Source organism: Carcharhinus amblyrhynchos, chromosome X (genome assembly GCF_965287045.1).
Source record: "Carcharhinus amblyrhynchos chromosome X, sCarAmb.v2.hapA, whole genome shotgun sequence".
In the NCBI taxonomy this organism is placed as follows: domain Eukaryota; kingdom Metazoa; phylum Chordata; class Chondrichthyes; order Carcharhiniformes; family Carcharhinidae; genus Carcharhinus; species Carcharhinus amblyrhynchos.
Genome location: NC_137359.1, coordinates 12,305,535 through 12,329,271, shown reverse-complemented (window position 1 = coordinate 12,329,271; position 23,737 = coordinate 12,305,535). Strand labels below are relative to the sequence as shown.

General features: G+C 45.2%; 2 protein-coding genes across 2 annotated transcripts in view; both read right to left on the bottom strand.

Moving 5' to 3' along the window:
• LOC145361845 (pleckstrin homology domain-containing family A member 3-like) overlaps positions 1 to 23,737 on the bottom strand; it is a 299,538-nt gene that overhangs the window by 194,322 nt on the left and 81,479 nt on the right. The gene's annotated exons all lie outside the window — the stretch shown is intronic.
• On the bottom strand, positions 8,980 to 23,261 carry drc2 (dynein regulatory complex subunit 2). Its single transcript, XM_080217875.1, has 9 exons — positions 23,189 to 23,261; positions 21,346 to 21,495; positions 16,981 to 17,148; positions 14,746 to 14,915; positions 13,826 to 13,964; positions 11,455 to 11,652; positions 10,565 to 10,783; positions 9,807 to 9,959; positions 8,980 to 9,441 (listed from the first exon to the last, which is right to left on the bottom strand). Exons 2-9 carry the CDS (start codon positions 21,472 to 21,474, stop codon positions 9,136 to 9,138), a joined length of 1,482 nt encoding a protein of 493 aa, XP_080074001.1. The 5' UTR covers positions 21,475 to 21,495; positions 23,189 to 23,261; the 3' UTR covers positions 8,980 to 9,135.

Genomic DNA, 23,737 nt, shown 5'->3' with positions numbered 1-23,737 from the left:
ACAGCTGGTGTGAGAAATGGAAATTCACACTCGTAGGGTTGTGTTTTTTGAGGTTACAGGAAAGCAAGGAGAGGGAGCTTTTGTTTGTGTTTGATGCTGAAATTTAAACTAGAAAGATATTTAATTTCTTCAGTTGTAATACTCTTTAATGTGATCACAAAAGTCACAAAATCAGCAAGCTGGTGCCAGTGCAATGAGGCCTGTATTACTGCGCACACTGTGTCAGCAGCACAGTGGCGAAGAGTAGAGGAAGGTGGGTAAGGGGTGATTAAAATCCTGTAGTGCAGAATAAATTTTGTTTCAATTATTTTCATTATTTGAACTGTGACATCTGTTGTCAGGTGGAAACGTTGGACTGAAGGTGAACCAGCTCACCATAGTTTGCTTCAAGCAATCACCATTAAGATGCAGAAGCCATCTACAAAGTTTACTATAATGTCACAGGGTTTTAGGACAAGTAGTGTTGAAGGGCAATAAACGCCTCAAGAACTTCAAATGTTTCTTGAAAATGGAGCTTGCAGTCAAGAGGACGTGACAAAGCCACAGCTAATGTTAATGCGAGCAGGCCCACTCAAACAAAACATTCCTTACCCTAGAGTAGAAAATAAGCTGCCAGGATCACAGGCATGGTTTTGCCGCCCTGCAACGCTGATCGAGTAGCATGGGTGTTAGCGTGGATAGAGGATTGGTTGTCAAATAGGAGGCAGAGAGTGGGGGTCAATGGGTGCTATTCGGATTGGCGGTTGGTGACTAGTGGAGTGCCCCAGGGGTCGGTGCTGGGGCCTCAGCTATTTACCATTTATATAGATGATCTGGAGGAGGGAACCGAGTGTATGGTGTCGAAATTTGCTGATGACGCCAAGATTGGTGGAACGGCAAATTGCGCGGAGGGTGGGGAGAGTCTACAGAAGGATCTAGATAGGCTGGGCGAATGGGCCAGGAACTGGCAAATGGAATTTAATGTTGGCAAGTGCGAGGTGGTCCACTTTGGTAGGAATAATGGTAGGAAGGACTATTACTTACGTGGAGAAAAACTGCAGCAGGCGATGGTGCAGAGGGACCTCGGGGTCCTTGTGCATGAGTCGCAAAAACCCAGCTTGCAGGTGCAGCAGGTGGTCAGGAAGGCAAATGGGATGCTGGCCTTCATAGCGAGGGGGATTGAATATAAAAGTAGGGAGGTCTTGCTGCAGCTGTATAGGGCATTGGTGAGGCCGCAGCTGGAGTACTGTGTGCAGTTTTGGTCGCCGCACTTACGCAAGGATATTTTGGCCTTGGAGGGAGTGCAGAGGAGGTTTACTAGGCTGATACTGGAGTTGAGGGGGTTGAGCTATGAAGAGAGGCTGAATAAACTAGGCTTGTACTCGTTAGAGTTTAGAAGAATGAGGGGAGATCTCATTGAGACATATAAGATGATGAATGGGATGGATAGGATAGAGGTGGAGAGACTCTTCCCACTCAGGAAGGACAGTAGGACTAGGGGGCACAGCCTCAAGATAAAGTTGGGGGGGGGCGGCTTAGAACGGAGTTGAGGAGGAACAACTTCACTCAAAGGGTGGTGAATCTCTGGAATTCTCTACCCGTTGAAGTGGTGGAGGCTGCCTCGCTAAATATTTTTAAGACGCGGGTTGATTGATTTTTGATAAGCGAGGGAATTAAGGGTTATGGGGAGAAGGCGGGAAAGTGGAACTGAGACACAACAGATCAGCCATGATCTTATTGAATGGCGGGGCAGGCTCGAAGGGCTAGATGGCCTACTCCTGCTCTTATTTCTTATGTTAACAGGGCAAGAAATTTAAGAGGGACACCAATAACGGGGATCGCAACTGGCATGCTTGGGTGGGGGTGGGAACTCAGCATCAGGGTGGGGGGCACGTTACGATTTTCCAATATACTGGGAGATCGGCGCATGCCTAATTGCCCCCTCAGTACTCTGCTGCCAGCAACTCCAATGGGTTTATGGCTTGTTACATAGAAACATTACAGCACAGTACAGGCCCTTTGGCCCTCAATGTTGTGCTGAGCTGTGTCCAATCCCAAGATCAAGCCTCCCCTGCCTATAATTCTGGAGTGCTCCATGTGCCTATCCAATAACCACTTGAAAAGTTCCTAAAGTGTCCGACTCCACTATCACAGCAGGCAGTGCATTCCACACCCCAGCCGCACTCTGAGTAAAGAATCTACCTCGGACATCCCTCCTATATCTCCCACCATGAACCTTATAGTTATGCCCCCGAGTAACAGCTACATTCACCTGAGGAAATAGTCTCTGCACGTCCACTCTATCAATCCCTCTCATCATCTTATAAACCGCTATTAAGTCACCTCTCATCCTCCTCCGCTCCAAAGAGAAAAGCCCCAGCTCCCTCAACCTTTCCTCATAAGATCTACTCTCCAAACCAGGCAGCATCCTGGTAAATCTCCTCTGCGCACTCTCCAATGCTTCCACATCCTCCTTATAGTGAGGTGACCAGAACTGCACACAATATTCCAAATGTGGTCTCACCAACATCCAGTATATTTGCAGCATAACCCCACAGCTCTTTAACTCAAACCCCCTGTTAATAAATGCTAACACACTATAAGCCTTCTTCAGGCTCTATCTACTTGAATGACCATCTTCAGAGATCTGTGGATATGAACCCCAAGATCTCTCTGTTCCTCCACATTCCTCAGAACCCTGCCGTTGACCCTGTAATCCGCATTCAAGTTTGTCCTACCAAAATGAATCACCTCGCACTTACCAGGGTTAAACTCCATCTGCCACTTTTTCGGCCCAGTTCTGCATCCTATCAATGTCTCTTTGCAGCCTACAAGAGCCCTCCACCTCATCCACTACTCCACCAACCTTGGCGTCATCAGCAAATTTACTGACCCACCCTTCAGCCCCTTTTCCCAAGTCATTGATAAATATTGCAAAAAGCTGAGGACCCAGCACTGATCCCTGTGGTACACCGCTGGTAACTGGCCTCCAGTCTGAAAATTTTCCCTCCACCACCACCCTCTGTCCTCTAATGATACAGCCAGTTACTTATCCAATCGGCCAAATTTCCTTCTATCCCACACCTCCTTATCTTCTTCATGAGCCTACCATGAACCTTATCAAACGCCTTACTAAAATCCATGCATACGACATCAACAGCTCTACCTTCGTCCACACACTTAGTTACCTCCTCAAAAGAATTTGAATTTGTGAGGCAGGACTTACCTCTCACAAAACCATGCTGACTATTCTCAATTCTTGTTGGAGTTACCTCATAAGTTTTTGCAATAGATGAAATACGAGTTATTTATTCAGTATATTTTGCATGGTGTCTGCATAAAATCAGAAAGTATGGATGGAAAATTTTCTCAAACATTCAAAGTGTGGAACAGGCAAGAAAACCTGTTTCCTCACCAGTTTTTCCAGCAGGGTAAAGTTATGTGAGGGGTGGGTGGAGTCTATTCATGAAGGAAGCCAGCTGAAGCTTTCCAAGGGTGCTGTTGCTCACGCGCCCTGATGAAAACTATCAAAAACCATCCTACCACGGACATCACCCTGCACACCTCCTGCCTTACCAGACCCCACCGCCGCCCCCCCAGTCGCTGACCTCCTGATTGCCAATCCAAGCCCCACCCCACCTGATTGGCAATCCTACTGACCAGCACCCACTCAGGATGCAGAGTTCCCTGCTTTCCAGGTTGGCACCATCCAAGGGGTGCTGTTCCTCTCAGTTACCCAGAGGGCCTTCAGTCCCACCAGTGAAGCCTTCACACCTGGTCCCCATTGGTGGGAACAATCTGTGATCCTCACCAATGAGGAGCTCCATCAGCAGGTTCAGAAACCTAAGTGAATCTGAACTATTGCGGCCCAGGCTTACTAATAACATTAAAATGAGCTAAATATTTAAATCAGCCTCACGCCCTTCCCGACAGAACAGACAGCAATAGCAAGAGTTGAGAGAAATTGGGTGCAAAAAGCTCATCTGATTCACTAATGCTCTTTAAAAGGAGGAAATCTGCCATCTGGCCTACAGCTAGTTGACTCTAAAATGGCCCAGCAAACAACCCAATTGTATCAAACCGATACAGAAAGGAATGAAACTGGACAGATCATCCAGCATTGACCTAGGTGGAAACAACAATGGAAAACACAGACCTGTTGACCCTGCAAAAGTGGCAGAGCAGTCCTACAAACTAGTCAATCAACAGCGTAACATTGTAAGGTACAATTGCAGGAGTACGACTAGATCTCAAACACCGTATCAGAGAGTATGGCCATTGATGAGCAAGGCAAACTGGTAAAATAGCGCGTGAGCAAAGAAATTAAGATTGCACTGGATTTTTCAGTTCTCAATCTTCCCAACATCAGATTATCGGCACAGTCAGACCCTCACCCATTTCTGGCAAGAGGCTGAAGAATTTATTTGATGTTACTTTATGTGACATTAGTGAGCCCACATTCATACTTTGTGGCCTTCATGGGAAGCATTGCCTTTGTGGCCGCGTCAGGAGAGATTCTCTCCAGTGAGGAAAGCAACTGCTTCCCATGAACGTGGAACAGTCGTACACCTTTGCACTGCCCAATGTGCAGGGCCTGCTGCACACTCTGCATCGCAATAAGTGGGGTGTGTTGGAGGAGGAGGGGCACTGCCACTCTGCATGGTGATCAGTCAGGGGAGAGGGGGGTGCATGATCAGTCTGGGTGGCAGGGAGATGGTGGGGGGCTGGGTTAAGGCAGACTGCAGCAGCAGAGGCCTGGCAGATATCTCTCTCAGGCCTCTGCTGTTGCCATTGTGCATGTGCCGACCTCTGGCTGCACATGCACAATATTTCCTTCTGCTACTACAGCAAGCTGGCTGGTGAGTTAACTCCACCCACTGCCCCAAGTAGCTAGAAACAGTCTAATCCCTTTTCTCATGCAATAAGATTGTATTGGTAAGATTGACCACCGCACAGTACTTGTGGAGACAAAGTTCCTTCTTCACACTGAAGATACCTTTTATTGCATTGTGTAGTACTAACTGTGCTAAATGGGATACATTTCAAACAGATCGAGCAGCTCAAGACTCAATGAGGCTCTCTGGGCCATCAGCAGCAGCAGAATTGTACTCAACCACAATCTGTGACCTCAAGGCCTGGCATATCCCCCACTCGACCATTACCACCAACCCTAGTTCAATGAAGAGTGTAGGAGGGCATGCAGGAACAGCACCAGACGTACCTAAAAATGAGGTGTCAACCTGGTGAAGCTACAACACAGGACTATTTGCATGTTAAACAGCAAGTGATAGACAAAGCTAAGCAATCCCACAACCAACTGATCAGATCTAAGCTCTGCACTTCTGACACATCCAGTCATGAATGGCATTGGAGAACTAAACAACTCACTGGAGGAGGAGGCTCCACAAATATCCCCATCCTCAATGATGGAGGAGCCCAGCACAGCATTCCAAATATAAAGCTGAAGCATTTGCCACAATCTTCAGACAGAAGTGCCAAGCGGATCATCTGCTTTGCCTCCACCAGTGGTCCCCAGCATCCCAGCTGCCAGTCTTTAATCAATTTGATTCACTCCAAGTGATATCAAGAAACAGCTGAAGGTACTGGATACTCCAAAGGCTGTGGGCCCTGATAACATTCCGGCAATTGTACTGAAGACTTGTGCTCCAGAACTTGCTGCTCCCCTAGCCAAGCTCTTCCAGTACATCTACATCACCAGTAACAACCCAGCAACGTGGAAAAATGCGCAGTTATGTCCTGTTTGCAAAAAGCAGGACAAATCCAACTCTAGTCAATCAACACATCAGTCTCCCCTCAATCAGCAGGGTGATTGAAGGGGTCCTCAACAGTTCTATCAAGCAGCACTTACTCAGCAATAATCTGCTCACTGACATTCAGTTTTGTTTCTGACAGGGTCACTCAATTCCTGATTTTATTACAGCCTTGGTTCAAACATGGACAAATGAGCTGAATTCCAGGTGAGAGTGACAGCCCTTGACATCGAGGCAGCATGTCACTGAGTAAGACATCAAGGAGTCCCAGCAAAACTGAAGTCAATGAGAATCAGGAGGAAACCTCTCCACTGTTTGGCATCATACCTACCACATAGGAAGATGGTTGTGGAGGGTCACTCATCTCAGTTCCAGGACATCTCTGTAGGAGTTCCTTAGGGTAATGCCCTAGGCCCAACCATCTTCAGTTGCTTTATCAATGACCTTCTTGCCATAAGGTCAGAAGTGTGGACATATTTTCAGCACCATTCGTGATGACTCAGATACTGAAGCAGTGTGCCCATATGCAACAAGACCTGGACAATATCCAGGTTTGGGCTGAACAAGTATCAAGTAACAGTTACACCACACAAATGCCTGACAATGGTCATCTCTAACAAGACAGAATCCAAGCAAGTAGGTAAAAATCTAGCAAATGGAGTATAATGTAGGAAAATGCAAAATTGTCCATTTTGGCAGGAAAAATAAGAAGCACTTAGCTGAACGGTGAAAGGTTGCAGAGCTCGGAGATCTGGGGTTAAGGTTACAATCAGATCAGTCACAACCTTACTGAATGGCGGAGCAGGCTCAAGGAGCCAAGTGGCCTACTCCTGCTCCTAACTCATATATTCACATGTATTCTCCACTTTCCTGGATGGATGCAGCTCCAGCAACACTTGAGAAGCTTGACACCATCCAGGACAAAGCAGCCCTGCTCGATTCCTACGCCGTCCACAAACATTCACTCCCTCCAACACCATTGCCCATTGGCAGCAGTGTTTGTACCATCAATATACAAGATACACTGCAGCAACTCACCAAAGGTCCTTCACTACTAGCTCCTTGCAAACTCAAGACTTCTACCAGCTAGAAGGACAAGGCGAGTAGATGCAAGGCAAGACACTAATGATTGTACATCACTGTGTCCATAATATTTAAAACAGCAATGCTTTTAGACAATAGGAAAATAAGCAGAATCCAAGTCTATAAGCAATAAAAGGTAGAGGAAAAGATACTTCTCTCTTTTTTAAGAGCATGGATTTTTCATCAGGGGCATAATGGTTCTACAAGCAAACCGAATTGGACTAGCCGTATAAATACCACAGCTACCAGAGCAGGTCAAAGGCTAGGAACACTGTGGCGAGTAATTCACCTCTCCAAAGCCTATCCATCATCGACAAAGCACAAGTCAGGAATGTGATGGAATACTCTCCACTTGCCTGGATGGGTGCAACTCCAACATTGTCCTGAACGGTGCCAAGAAGGGTGACACCATCCAGGACAAAGCAGCCACTTGATTGCTACCTCACTCACAAACATCCAATCCCTCCATCACTGACCAACAGTGGTAGCCGTGTCTACCATCTACAAGATGCACTGTGGGAACACACCAAGCCTCCTTCGACAGCATCTTGTAAACCTGCCACTTCTACCACCAAGGACAATGACAGTAGATACAAGGGGACACCAACATCTGCAAGTTCCTGATCCTGATTTGAAAATATATCACCATTCCTTCACTGTCGCTGGGCAAAAGTCCTGGAACACTCTAACAGCACTGTGGATGTATCTACACCACGGGGATTACAGTGGTTCAAGGCAGCTATTCACCACCACCTTCCCAAGGGCATTTAGGGATGGGCAATAAATGCTGGCCTATTAGCGATGCCCATATCCCACGAAGGGGTGTAAAAAACGTGCAGGTTTTGCTAAAATCAAGAGTGGTGACTTTTTTTTAAAAAGACAGCTAGCTATAAAAGTAGCAAAGGCAAAAGGACTGACTGCTGTTACTATCAGAACCATAGATCACCATGGTTAAAACAGCAATTTTCATTGCTTACCTTTGCCCGTGGTTGCTCCTTGGTGTATCTGTCAGCTGACTAAGTTGAGTGAGCAGCTCTGCTGCAATATTTAAAAAAGGTTTGCTGGAGGTGACAGAGAATGTTTTTTGCTGGCAACACCAGAATGCAAGACAGTGTGATAAATCCATTCGGGAATTCAGGAGAAAACTTTTTACTAAGAGTGCTAGCTGGGGCACGGGGAGCAAGATAAACACGAGGGAGAAAGGAATAGAAGGATATGTTGATGGGATCAGAAAAAGAGGGGGTTGGGAGAAGGCTCACACAGAGCAGTTTCTGCACCACTAATACTTGGTAATCTGGTCAATATGAATCTTGGACATTGCACCATGTTGCATAAACCCCTCTCTATTGTTATTATCCTCACATTAACCATTAGCAACAGATTGAATAAATCGTTTTCAATCACTCTGCTACTGGGTTAGACATTAAGAAATTTGTTTAAACAGAGGCCAAGAACATTGCGTCATAGAGGTTTACAGCATGGAAACAGGCCCTTCGGCCCAAGTTATCGATGCCGCCCTTTTTTTTAAACCCCTAAACTAATCCCAATTGCCCACTTTTGGCCCATATCCCTCTATATCCATCGAACCCATGTAACTATCTAAATGCTTTTTAAAAGATAAAATTGTACCCGCCTCTCCTACTACCTCTGGCAGCTTGTTCCAGATGCTCACCACCCTCTGTGCGAAAAAATTGCTCCTCTGGATACTTTTGTATCTCTTCCCTTTCACCTTAAACTTATGCCCTCTAGTTTTAGACTCCCCTATCTTTGGGAAAAGATATTGATTATCTATGCCCCTCATTATTTTATAGACCTCTATAAGGTCACCCTTCAGCCTCCTACGCTCCCCCAGAGAAAAAAGTCCTAGTCTATCCAGCCTCTCCTTATAACTCAATCCAAGTCCTGGTAGCATCCTAGTAAATCTTTTCTGCACTCTCTCTAGTTTAATAATATCCTTTCTATAATAGGGTGACCAGAACTGCACGCAGTATTCCCAGTGTGGCCTTACCAATGTCTTGTACAACTCCTGTATTCAATGTTCTGACCGATGATTTGGAAGACTTTTTTTAAAAAAACATATTGAATGAATTCTTCTTGTTTCAACATGTACATGTATTTATACAGAAAATTTAATGACTAGTTGGTGTAGTTGTGGATTCGTATGTTATTTATTGAATGTTAAATAACCAGGTGAGTAGATATTTAACTTAATAGTTAAAGAATTGTCATTTAGTAACACACAGTTTTAGTCACTTGTCAGTAAAATAAAACATAGACATTTTGACATGAATCACCTTGATTATTAGACTGTATGATTAATGATATGTGCAGCCTCAATCACATTGTAGACTGGCTTAGGGGCTGTAGATTCTATCACAGGTATACTCAATTTGACATTTGTTTTGTTATTGATGACAATGAGGGGGTTTAGATTTGACAGGATTTCCTCATTGACAGAGATTCCATCCAAGTACTGTTTCAGGAGTTGCCGGAGACGGCTATTCTCCTGCAATAAAGTCGACTTCTCTTGCTGCAAAACCATCTGATCCAAGAGAACCTTATTATAGCGTTTCCAGAATTGTTCCAGAGCCACATAGTCCATCATCACCTTTAAAAAAGACAAGAAATGCAAATTTGCTGTACTACAGAATCACTTAGTGTTAACCCTTCATTTCGTTACAACATGGTGATAGTCACAATGATGCAGAATTTAGTTTGCTGTCCATTCAGGAAGTGGTGAAATTCAACAAGGTTACACAAATTAAATGCAGCATGCACTCTGCTGAACCAAATCTAGTCCATAGTCTAGAAGACATATTCTTGGAGGAAAATCCCCCCCATCTACCATGCTTATTAATCTCACCCACCTTACTCTGTCCATTCCTACACACATCCAACTTCATCCACATCTAACTTGAGTCAATTTGTCTTGACAATGAGCAAGCCCTGCAATAGAACCCGTCCACCGCTCACCTCAGCAAGCTCTTCACATGGCCGCAACATCATCAGATGCTGAACTTTATTCTCCTCTTCTGGGGTCAGAGAGGAGGCATAGAACGGAAGGACTTTCTCTTCTTCCGTTTCCAGTTTCCTGCACATCTCTGCCATCTTCAGAATGTGTTCACCCTGAGCACATCAAAGGAGTCAACATTTACCACGACAATTATTCAAGATTTGACCCTAAAAGAGCTACATTCATAAGAATTCACTGAGATGAATGACAATGGTCAAAGCTAAAGCATTTATGAGTTACTATTATACAAGTATTAAAGAGTTGAAGCAAGGGTACAATATTGGGAACCAGGGCTGGTAATCTGCCAATGAAACAGAGAACAGAGCCTCAAGCAATGGAGCAACACTCGAACGTTTCATGTGGAGAGGATTGGTACATTGATAAAACAGAACCCATGAACATGTTAAATTACTGAGTTCTTCACACAATTTGGAACGATGTGGTATGCTGAAAACCTAGAATACACAATGAGACAGGTATCATCACACATCATGTAGCTGCTTCTAGAATATGTGACGTATAGGTGAGATTTTTCAGAAAGGACATGGAAATTCTTAAATTAGTTGATCAGAACAAAGCTTAGATAATGAGAAGTAATCTCACAAAGTGATTTGTGGCAATGTGCTGAATAAATAAATATTCTGGAGCTTTGCTGAATGCTGGAATCAATAAGAATCTATTTTCCTCATATGTTTCATTCAGGGCCCTGTCACTTTACCTTCTCACAAACATTCTTCAGTGTTTTGATTGCAGCATTACTTTCAAGGGTTAGCTTGATGAGCCGCTCATGTTCACGTGCTCGGAGATAATTCATCTGGCTTTTCTGCATCAGGAAATGCTGCTTAATTGCTTCCTTTTCATCTCGTAATTTTTTATTCTGCGCCTCACATTTCCGTGCATTAGCTGCCATCTTGACCTTCAGTGCTACTATTGTATCCTAGTAATAAAAAATAAAGCAGTCAAACTTTATACTGATTTTTTAAAATGAGAACAAGATTATTAGCACTGGCAATATCAAGTCAGACAACTGTAGGACTGAACACAAAGTACATCAAGAAATAGTGATTAGGTGATGTCAAGCTTGAGTTTGACAGTACAGAGACAGATGGCAAGGGCTACACAGTTTTGAGGTGATATTGTACAAATCATTCTCTAAACTTTTCCCGTTAGGAGTGTCCGGTGTTAAATCACAGGGTTTTTCCTCACAATGTTTAATTCATTCAAATAAATTTGCCTGTGACTTCCCAATGTGTTAATTTCCACACTAGCTGCACTCATTCATAAAATCCAACTCTGAGTTCATACAGTGAGGATTTATTGGGGAATAATGTTGTCAGATGGTAAATCTGGAGCTTGCAAGGCCCAAAGGAACGTTCAGAGGAGCTGCTATTCATAATGCTCAGAGACTACAAGAAAAGCTACAGCAAAGAGAAAGAGTGCTTTAGTATTCTAAACAATAACTAAGCAAAGTAGCATATAAATTCAATCCGAGGAAAGGTGCAGCTACAACAGTGCTGTTTATAACTTTTCACATCTTTGCTCAAATATGGTCAAATTACTAACTGTGGTACAGTACACCAGCTACTGTTGGTATTTAGTTTAACCTACTTGCATTCTCTGTAACTTTTTCATCTGCATTTCAATCTCTGTTGCGCTCTTCTCATCTCGTGCCTTCAGTGTTTCAAATGCAATTTTCCGATCCTCAGTTGAGTCAATATAGTTCTTCAGTGCATGTTGAAACTGCAACCACAGGTCTTCCACTAACCCCTCCAGATTAACTCTGAGCGAATGCTTCTCCTCCAGACTCTAAATACAGCAACATACACCACAGCTCTCATTAAGTTTAAAGGTGTTGTTTGCTTAAGCAATTTGGAAATATTAGAAATGACAAATAATTGTTTTTTTTGCAACCAGCCTTAGGTTCTACACTTAGGTTTGGATAGCAACTCTAATAAGATTCATGAAAATACAATAAACAGTCTTAATTCTGACAGTACAATATTAATGCTGATGAATCCGTGAGAATAGGAAAGTGACCGTGCGTCATGTTTTGCTCCATGTTAATTTTCATCAGAAAGCCTCTGTGTTAAACAGTAGGAAGTGTCATTGGACTTTAACCGTGTGTACTACACTGGACATCTTAGAATCCAAAGAATAAAATACCTGCTTGTTAAGGACAGCGAGGAGTCTTTTAAAGGCGGGGATAACAGAGTGCAATCTTACAGTTTAAATGAATATAAAGATTTTGTCACTTTCCCAGGAGTGAATAACAAAGGAGATTACAGTCCCAAAGCCTGGACGCAATGTCCATTGATATCTGAGTGCAGCAGAAGGACAGAGCACTCTGGACACATACAGGACATAGAATGAGTACAGCTATTACTTTAGTCACGTTCTTCCTCAACTTGCAGCTTTTTCCCAAAAAACACCATACTGGACCCCATTCCCAGCAGAAGATGTCCAAAGAGACTAGGGGGTTTAGGTGCATAGATCTTTAAAATGCCACTTACAGGTACAGAGAATAATCAAGGTGGTTAATGGAATGCTGATCTTTATATCAACAGGAACATAAGGACGCTGAAGTTATGCTGCAGCTATACAAAACCCTAGTAAGACCACATTTGGAGAATTGTGAGCAGATTTGGGCACCACACCTCAGGAAGGATATATTGGCTTTGGAGGGAGTGCAGCGTGGGTTTACAAGAATGATACCTGGACATCAGGGTTTTAATGAGCAGAGATTTCACAAATTAGAACTATTTTCGCTAGAATTTAGAAGGTTAAGGGGTGATCTGACCAAAGTCTTCAAGATACTAACAGGAAAAGAAGGTAGATAAACTATTTTCACTGGTTGGAGATTCTACAACTATGGGGCATAGTCTAAGGATTAGGGCCAGGCCATTCAGGAGAGATGTTAAGAAGCCCTCCATGTCCTAACCAAGTGGCTTGCTAGGCCAGTTCTGAGGGCAGTTCAGAATCAACTACATTCTGTGGGTCCGAAGTCACACGTAGGCTGTGGCCTGGAAGTATTATCGTCATTGTTGCTAGACAATTAATCCAGAAACTCAGCTATTGTTCTGACGGCCTGGATTTGAATCCCACCATGGCAGATGGTGGAATCTGAATTCAATTTTAAAAATCTGGAATTAAGGATCTACTGATGACCATGAATCCATTGTCAGAAAATTCAATCTGGTTCACCAATGTCCTTTAGGGAAAGAAATCTGCCATCCTAACCTGGCCAGGCCTACATGTGACTCCAGATCCACAGCAGCTCAACTCTCAGCTGCCCTCTGAACAAGGGCAACTAGGGAATAAATGCTGACCAGCCAGCAACACCCATGTCCCACAAATTATCATTTTTAAAAAAATGCAAGACCAGGTAAGGACAGCAGATTTCTTTCCCTAAAGAGCACTGGTGAACCAGATGGGTTTTTACAACAATCCAGTACATTCATGACCACCATTACTGGGAGAACTTTTTTTTGAAAATTCCAATTTTATCAGTTAACTGCATTTAAATTCCTCATCTATCATGGTCAGACTTAAACTCATGGTCCCAAATCTTCCTGAGACTCTGGATCACTGGTCCAAGAACATTATGCAGCAACTTCCTGCTGGAAAGTAAGTGCACACAGACATTGGAAGAACACAGAATTGGACTCCCACAGTCCAATAGCTTGCCAACCCTTGTTGGGCCCCACAAATGAAGAATACCTGCTTTTATTAAAGCAGTGTCTTAAGAGAATGGCAGTTTTAGTATATAAAAAAAACAGCATTTCCCACTAAGATATCTGTGATAATGTTCAGACCCAGAACACCCACAAATTTGAATTCTGTATGTTCTACAAAAGTCATAGTGAAACTTTCTAAATAATCTATTGTGTTGATAACCAATTATTTCCTGTATTTGTGACAGTACTTGGATTACATGGTGTCTGTAGTCTTTGCTTTACTGGTGGGGTCCTGAGCTTCTTACCTTGTTTTTAAGGTCATCCCTTGTGCTGTTGAATTCTTGCCGTGCTTCGTTTGCGACCTCACCAAAGATCTGATCCATGGCATACATGATATCCTCCAGATTGGTCATCTCTTGCTCATGCTGTACAATCATCTGCTGTCTACAGAGGCGGATTGAATTCAGCCTTTATTACAACAGCCACCTTCCTCGCCACAACATGTAAAACAGATTACACCATTACACTTGCACAGTTATGTCATTTGAAAAGATAATTTGGCAATTTGAGGATGGCACGCTGGCTAGCACTGCTGCCTCACAGCACCAGGGTTCGATTCCCAGCCTCGTGTCACCGCCTGTGTGGAGTTCGCACATTCTCTGTGTCTGCGTGGGTTTCCTCCGGGTGCTGCAGTTTCCTCCCACAGTCCAAAGATGTGTTGGTTAGGTTGACTGGCCATGATAAATTGCCCCTTAGCGTCAGGGGAACTAGGAGGGTAAATATGAGGGGTTATGGGGATAGGGCTTGGGTGAGATTGTAATTGGTGCAGGCTTGATAGGCCAAATGGCCTCCTTAACATAAGAACTAGGAGCAGGAGTAGGCCATTGGGCTCCTCAAGCCTGTTCCACCATTCAGTACGATCACAGGTGATCTTTTTGTGGCCTCAGCTCCATTTACCCACCCGTTCACCATAACCCGTAATTCCTTTACTCACCAAATCTATTTATCTTTGCCTTAAAAACCCTCCACTGCTTCACTGGGCAGGAATTCTCCTGCACTGTAGGGATTCTGTGATTCTAATTGAAAACAAATTTATTTTTTCCCAAAGTAAATATGCTCCACAAGTTCAGTGGCAAGAGCCACAACTTCTATTTCAGAGTTCAGCATCTGATGACACCTTGTTGCATCCCAAACCTATCAGGAAAGGTGCAAGTTGAACACTGACCTCTCAGCATCAAATTCTTCCTTCAGTGAGGCCAACTCTGCCTCAAATTCATTCTCGATTAAGAGCAGTCGACTGCGCTGCAGATCCACCAGCTTATCTACGTTCTGAATATGGTTCCGCAAAGCTGTTGCGTACTGCTCATCTGCCTCTTCCAAATCCTTTGTTAAAGCCTGGGAGAAGAGGCATTAGAAATACATTACTGGTTCCTCCAATGGCTCAGTAAATTTAAAGAGTTTGCTCAACAGCACCCTCTTTGACATAGCAACCTCAGAGTTTCACGTCACGACATTAGTCAGAACATGTTATTGTAATATGAGAGCTGCAGGCTGGACAAGATGCAGGTTTGGGATCCTGACTCCAAATCTCAGTAGCAGCATCTCTGCAGGTTCCTGAGTGGGCACAGTAAATGGTAAATCTATCTTGGGATGTTCTGGTGCCAGCAGTGCAAAAGTAGCCAAGGCTTTGCAGATGCCCAGTTAGCCCAGTGATTTGGATGTGTGCATAAATGTGAGCAGTTGAGGGGAGAATGTAGTGGCTTCAGCAATCTGAATGTGGACAATGGGGAAGCAGCCCACTGCCTCCAAGAGCACGGAAATCTCTCACTTTAACAGGGAGGCAGTCTGCCGACAGATGGTTCACCGTTCAAGACTTCATACAAAGAACAAAAGAACAAAAAAAAGCCCAGGAAACAGGCCCTTCGGCCCAACGAGCCCGCGCCGCCATTCCAACACCACCAGTCCCCCCCCTCCACCCATGAACATTGTCTAATGTCTTATGGCCATCCACATTGAGGGAAACTAATTTAGGGACAATTTATTCCTGCCAATCAGCCTAACAGCACATCTTTGGGGTGTGGGAGGAAACCGGAGCACCCGGAGAAAACCCACGCAAGCACGGGGAGAATGCGCAAACTCCCACAGACACTGGCCCAAATCCATGTGTCTGCACAGCAAACGGTGATAGTCACTGAGCTGTCGTCTTGCCCAGTATCTGGTCCAGTCTAGGCACACACTAACGACATGAAGCACTAGGCCAATCTTGAACAACCAAGAGCAGCCCAAGTATGACCCATCGCATGTATGCCCCTCGTTGGATGCAAGGCGGACTGACTTAAAACCTGTGAATGAAAAGGAAAAAAACATTATTAATGTACCATATTCATTTACCTTTCCAGGGACGCCCCAATGCTTAATGATCCTTATTTAAAACAGTCTCCTATATCCACCCATCTCCAACCCACTCATGTGCCTGTCTAAGTTACTCTTAAATGACTCTAGCATGTTTGCCTCTACGACCTTATTTGGCAGAGCATTCCATACCCCCACTACCCTCTGTGTGAAAAACCTCCCTCTAATATCTGTGTTATACCTCTCCCCCCTCACCTTAAGCCCATGGCCCCTTGTCCTATGTGTCTCTATCATAGGAAATAGTTTACCTCTATTTACTCTATTTATACCCTTCATAATCTTATATACCTCTACTAGATACCCCCTCAGCTGCCGTCTTTCAAGGGAAAAGAGCCCCAATTTATTCAATCTTTCCTCATACCCCAGTTCTTCCATACCAGGCAACATCCTGGTAAACCTCCTCTGCACTCTCTCCAGAGTCTCCACATCCTTCCGGTAGTAAGGCAACCAGAACTGGACGCAGTACTCTAAATGCGGCCTAACCAACGTTCTGTACAACTGCAACATTAGACTCCAGCTCTTATATTCCAGCCAAAATGCATCACCTCACATTTATCCGGATTAAACTCCATTTGCCATGTATCTGCCCAATCAACCAGCCTATCAATATCCCGCTGTATTGCCAGACACTGCTCCTCACTGCCCGCCAATCCAGCCATCTTGGTGTCATCAGCAAATTTGCTGATCACACCACCTACTCCCTCTTCCAAATCATTTATATGATCCGCCAAATATTCACATACACATCTGACCATCCTAAGCATGCACAACATCACATAATGTCAAGCATGAATTTTTAAATAACGTGGTTTTAAAGACACACAGTTCTCACTGACAAGGTGATGAGGATCAATCCTTGGCCTGGTGTATCCAACAGGTCACACATGCAAGAGGTGTCTTTGTGCCTGGACAGTTTCAAGCTGGTAGTTAGTCTGTCTCCTCAGAAGGGGATGAAAATGTGAAAAATGGTTGTGCCTGATTCCTACTTTCACTATAGTTATACCTCATGACTAAACCCAAGGACAATGGCAATTTCTCCTTATCTTACCCTGATGACACCATCTTTCCGGTCTACAATTCTCTCAAAGGTTTGGCTCAAGATCTCCAGGTCCTTATGTAGTTCGGCAGCTTTTGCTTCCCGCATCACAGTGCGCCACTTCTCATTTAGTTTCAGTGTGTTGAGACGGGTGTTGTGCTCCTCCTTGGACAGTTTATCCTGCAAGAACAACATTAGTATTTAGATAGAAAGAGTAAGATAAATCACACCACATGTGTATTAGTCAAACCATGAAATAAATAAAGGATAAACACAGAGGCTGGGAATTCTGCAGTGAGTAACTCACCTTTTGTCTCCCCAAAGCCTGTCCACCATCTACAAGGCACAAGTCAGGAGTGTGATGGAATACTCCCCACTTGCCTGGATGGGTACAGCTCCAACAACACTCAAGAAGCTCGACACCATCCAGGACAAAGCAGCCCACTTCATTGGTACCCAATACACTACCTTTAACATTCACTCTCTTCACTGCTGGCAGCAGTGTGTACCATCTACACAATGCATTCCAACAACTAAGCAGCTGGGAATGGAGAGAGCATTGGAGGAATAGAGAGAGAGTAGGAGGGATCTCAAAAGGGGAGTTAGGAGAGCAAAGAGGGGGCATGAGATGGCTTTGGCAGGTAGGGTTAAGGAGAATCCAAAGGCGTTTTACTCCTATCTTAAGAGCAAAAGGGTGGCTAGGGGTAAAATCGGTCCCCTCAGGGACAGACGAGGGGAACTGTGCTTAGAGGCAGAGGGAATGGGGGAGATCCTGAATGAATACTTTGCATCGGTATTCACGAAGAAGAGGGGCTTGATGTCTGGTATGGTCATCGAGGGAGCTGTAGACCAATTGAAAGATCTATCGATTACGAGGGAAGAAGTGTTAGGGCTTTTACGTAGCATTAAAACCGATAAATCTCCAGGGCCTGATGGCATTTATCCTAGGCTGCTTAGGGAGGCAAGGGATGAGATTGCTGGGCCTCTGACGCAAATCTTTGTCTCTTCTTTGGACACAGGTGAGGTCCCAGAGGATAGCGAATGTGGTACCATTGTTTAAAAAGGGTAGGAAGGATAGCCTGGGTAACTATAGGCCGGTGAGTTTAACGTCAGTGGTAGGCAAGTTGATGCAGAGGATTCTTAGGGATAGGATGTATGAGCACTTAGAGCGTTGCGATCTGATTAAGGATACGCAGCATGGCTTTGTAAAGGGGAAGTCTTGCCTTACGAATCTGGTAGAATTCTTTGAGGAGGTGACAAAAACGGTCGACGAAGGACGAGCCGTTGATGTCGTCTATATGGATTTCAGTAAGACATTTGACAAAGTCCCTCATGGTAGGTTGGTAGAGAAGATTAAAGCTCATGGGATACGTGGCCAGGTATCTAGATGGGTAGAGAACTGACTTGCAAAGAGGAGTCAGAGAGTAGTAATGGAGGGGTCCTTTTCTAGCTGGAGGTTTGTCACTAGTGGTGTGCCGCAGGGCTCAGTACTGGGACCTCTTCTCTTTGTAGTGTATATAAATGATTTGGAAGAGGGAGTAGGTGGTGTGATCAGCAAATTTGCTGATGACACCAAGATGGCTGGATTGGCGGGCAGTGAGGAGCAGTGTCTGGCAATACAACAGGATATTGATAGGCTGGTTGATTGGGCAGATACATGGCAAATGGAGTTTAATCTGGATAAATGTGAGGTGATGCATTTTGGCCAGAATAATGTAGGGGGGAGTTATATGATAAGGGTAAGCCCATAAGGAGTACAGAATCGCAGCGAGACCTGGGGGTGCAAGTGCACAAGTCTTTGAAGGTGGCAGTGCAAGTGGAGAGTGTGGTGAAGAAAGCCTATGGTATGTTAGCCTTTATAGGAAGGGGTATAGAATATAAGAGCTGGAGTCTAATGTTGCAGTTGTACAGAACGTTGGTTAGGCCGCATTTAGAGTACTGCGTCCAGTTCTGGTCGCCTTACTACCGGAAGGACGTGGAGACTCTGGAGAGAGTGCAGAGGAGGTTTACCAGGATGTTGCCTGGTATGGAAGGACTGGGGTATGAAGAAAGATTGAAGAAATTGGGGCTCTTTTCCCTTGAAAGACGGCGACTGAGGGGGGATCTAGTAGAGGTATATAAGATTATGAAGGGTATAGATACAGTAAATAGAGGTAAGCTATTTCCTATGATAGAGACACATAGGACAAGGGGCCATGGACTTAAGGTGAGGGGGGAGAGGTATAACACAGATATTAGAGGGAGGTTTTTCACACAGAGGGTAGTGGGGGTATGGAATGCTCTGCCAAGTAAGGTGGTGGAGGCAAACACGCTAGAGTCATTTAAGAGTGACTTAGACAGGCACATGAGTGGGTTGGAGATGGGTGGATATAGGACATTGTTTTATTAAGGGTCATTAGCATTGGGGCGTCCCTGGTAAGGCAAATGGATATGGTACAATAATAATGTTTTTTTTTCTTTTCATTCACAGGTTTTAAGTCAGTCCGCCTTGTGTCCAACGAGGGGCATACACGCGATGGGTCGTACTTGGGCTGCTCTTGGTTGTTCGAGATTGGCCTAGTGCTTCATGTCGTTAGTGTGTGCCTAGACTGGACCAGAGACTGGGCAAGACGACAGCTCAGTGACTATCACCGATTGCTGTGCAGACACATGGATTTGGGCCGGTGTCTGTGGGAGTTTGCGCATTCTCCCTGTGCTTGCGTGGGTTTTCTCCGGGTGCTCCGGTTTCCTCCCACACCCCAAAGATGTGCTGTTAGGCTGATTGGCAGGAATAAATTGTCCCTAAATTAGTTTCCCTCAATGTGGATGGCCATAAAACATTAGACAATGTTCATGGGTGGAGGGGGGGGACTGGTGGTGTTGGGATGGCGGCGTGGCTCGTTGGGCCGAAGGGCTGTTTTGTTCTTCTTTGTTTAACTCACTAAGACTCCTTCACTAGCACCTTCCAAGCCTGCGACCTCAAACACCTAGAAGGACAAGGACAAGGACAGCAGATATCTGGGAACATCACCACCTGCAAGTTCACCTCCAAGTCACTCACCATCCTGACCTGGAAACATGTCGCCATTTCTACATTGTTGCTGGGTCAAAATCCTGCAACTCCCAAACAGCACTGTGGGTGTGTACCTACACCACATGGGCTGCAGCGCTTCAAGAAGGCAGCTCACTGCCACCTTCAAGAAACTAGAAGCAGGAGTAGGCCATTCAACCCTTCAAGCCTGCTCCATCATTCATTTTGATCATGGCTGATCATTGAATTGAATATCCTGAGCTCCCTTCCTCCCATACCCCTTTAGCCCCAAGAGCTATATCTAATTTCTTCTTGAAATCCAATAACATTTTGGCCTCAATTCTGTGGGAGTGAATTCCACACATTCACCACCCTCTGGGTGAAGAAATTTCTCCTCACCTCAGTCCTTATCCTTAAACTACGACCCCCTAGTTCTGGACTCCCTCACCATCGGGAGGTGGAGAGGCTCTTCCCGCTCAGAAAGGACAGTAGGACTAGAGAGCACAGCCTCAAGATAAAGGGGGGGCAGTTTAGAACGGAGTTGAGGAGGAACTTCTTCACTCAAAGGGTGGTGAATCTCTGGAATTCTCTGCCTGTTGAAGTGGTGGAGGCTGCCTCGCTAAATATTTTTAAGACGCGGGTTGATAGGTTTTTGATAGGCAAGGGGTTTAAGGGTTATGGGGAGAGGGCGGGAATGTGGAACTGAGACACAACAGATCAGCCATGATCTTATTGAATGGCGGGGCAGGCTCGAGGGGCTAGATGGCCTACTCCTGCTCCTATTTCTTATGTTCTTATTATCGGGAACATTCCTTTCTGAATTTACCTGGTCTAACCCTGTTAAAATTTTTAAAGTTTCTATGAGGTCCCCTTTCACTCTTCTAAACTCCAGTGAATACAATCCTAACCGACTTAGTCTCTCCTCATATGACAACCTGCCATCCCAGGAATCAGCCTTTGCTGCACTCCCTCTATAGCAAGGACATCCTTCCTCAGATAAGGACACCAAAACTGCACACAATACTCCAGGTTTGGCCTCACCAACGCCCTATATAACTGCAGCAAAACATCCATTTCTCTATACACAAATCCTCTCACTGTGAAGGCTAACATATCATTTGCCGTCTGCTGTACCTGCACGCTTACTTTCAGCGACTGATGCAGGAGAACTCCAAGATCTCATTGAGTATCCAGCTCTCTCAATTTACCCCCATTCAAGTAATACTCTGTCTTCCTATTATTGCTATCAAAGTGGATAACCTCACATTTAGGGATGGGCAATAAGTGTTGGCCTAGCCAACAATGTTCACATCCCATCAACAAATAAAAACTATTCTTTGGAAAAACAGATTTTAAAAGGGAAGTACCTTTAAGAATTGATTCAACATGTCTTCTTTCTTCTTTTGCATCTCTTCCTCCTCCAGCATTTTCTGTTGCATGTACAGCAGTTGCTCCTCCTCAGTCATTTTGGCCATTTTCTTACCCTTCTTCGGCATGGTGACTCAATCTGTGGACTCCTAAAGAGATTTGCAAGTCACCAACATGGCAAAAGCAAGTGACCACCCATACTAGGTTAGAATGCAGTCATTTGTAAAGAAGCATCAGACCTAGACTTTTGACTTTTACAATTGTAGCATTTTGGAACATTCAATAATAAAAAATGGCTTCCAAGGCCCATCTTACAACGTCGGGGCGCTTGATTGTGACATGTAATGATTATTTATGCTATGATTAAACTACATCGATTTATATAAGCAAAATACTGCAGATGGAAATAAGATTTCCAACCCCCCGCCCCAACCACCCAAACAACCCATTCACCCCCAACTCAAACACCGCCCCCCACCACACCATGGACCCATTTCCTTGCCATACTCTCAAGGGTGGTGAATCTCTGGAATTCTCTGCCCGTTGAAGTGGTGGAGGCTGCCTCGCTAAATATTTTTAAGACGCGGGTTGATGGGTTTTTGATAAGCGAGGGGATTAAGGGTTATGGGGAGAGGGCGGGAATGTGAAACTGAGACACGACAGATCAGCCATGATCTTATTGAATGGCGGGGCAGGCTCGAAGGGCTAGATGGCCTACTCCTGCTCCTATTTCTTATGTTCTTATATTGACCATAAAACAGGAGGAAAGAACCGACTCACTGCCCCACCAAGACATCTTCATGACATATCCACTGGGAAAGGCCAGACAACCCACAACAAAAAAACATCCAAACAGACCAGAAATAAAGTAAACATCTCCAAACACACTCCCAACCCCCTTCAGTCTTTCCTCAAACATCCCCCCCCTGCCCCCAACCCATTCTCCCAAACCGATGCCAATGAGGGAGCCAGCAGAGCAGGAGGGGAAGGTATGGGGGAAGGTGGCACACAAGACCAACCCTGAGGACATAAGGCAAACAAACAAGGGAGAACAAGGAGAAACAGCCGGGGGGAGAGGGAGAACAAGGAGAAACAGCCGGGGGGAGAGGGAGAACAAGGAGAAACAGCCGGGGGGAGAGGGAGAACAAGGAGAAACAGCCGGGGGGAGAGGGAGAACAAGGAGAAACAGCCGGGGGGAGAGGGAGAACAAGGAGAAACAGCCGGGGGGAGAGGGAGAACAGAAAACCCAGCATTGTGTGAAGATAGACATGTAATCCAAATATGTGGAATCATTCATTTAGGGTGGCACAGTGGCAAGCACTGCTGCCTCACAGCACCAGGGACCCAGGTTCGACTCCTGGTTTGGATCCCTACCGACGTGGAGTTTGCATGTTCTCCCTGTGTCTGCGTGGGTTTCCTCCCACACTCCAAAGACGTGCTAATTAGGTAGTTTGGCCATGCTAAACTCTCCCTTCATGTACCCTTCCACAGTAAGTTCATTAGTGTTAATGTAAGCTTACTTGGAACACTAGAATAAATTGTCATAGTAATTTTTGTACTGCCAAAAGTTCTGGCCTCATGCCAAACCCACAAAGCATCTGGATAAACAAGGATGTTCCTACACCCACTTGCTCCGCCAGCTAATGCCCAATACATAACTACCCTAATCCACACCACCCTGTCCACCAGAACATAAAAACACCCACAAGGTCACTCCATCTCACCAGCTCTGGGAGCCCCCGCCCCACCACACCCGCCCTCCCCCTCTCCCTCTCCCCCTCTCCCCCTCCTTTCCCAAACGTCGTATGGGAGCTGGGGCCCAGGCTTGACACTCAATCTCACCCCGCTTCCCCTCTCTCTGTCTCTCGCTCCTGATTAACAGCCCCCTCCCCGCAGGCTCCTCGCCGCTGTTCGCCTGACCGTCCCCTAGCAACCGCTCGCCATGGCAACCACCAACAAGGAGCGAAATGAAACAAAGATAGTTGTTGACACCACCTCCTGCAGCAACACCCCCCTTCAGGCCGGAGGATTCGTCTTTTCACCGCCTTTTCAGGCTCGCTTTCAAGCCTGGCCGTGTGGAAAGATGTAATTTTGCAGATAATTTTGAAAAAGCGTCCGAATCTGAAATATAAAGATGAAGTGCTGGGAATCTTAAAAAAGTCATTTACGGGATGTAGGTGTCACTGGCTAGATCCAACATTTATTCTCCAAGCCTAATTGCCCTTGAAGAGGGTGGTGGTGAGCTGTCATGTTGAATCGCTGCAGTCCATGTGGTGTAGGTACACCCACAGTGCTGTTAGGGAGGGAGTTCCAGGATTGTTATTGGACATCAGTCAGTCCATGAGGTGTAGGTACACCCACAGTGCTGTTAGGGAGGGAGTTCCAGGATTG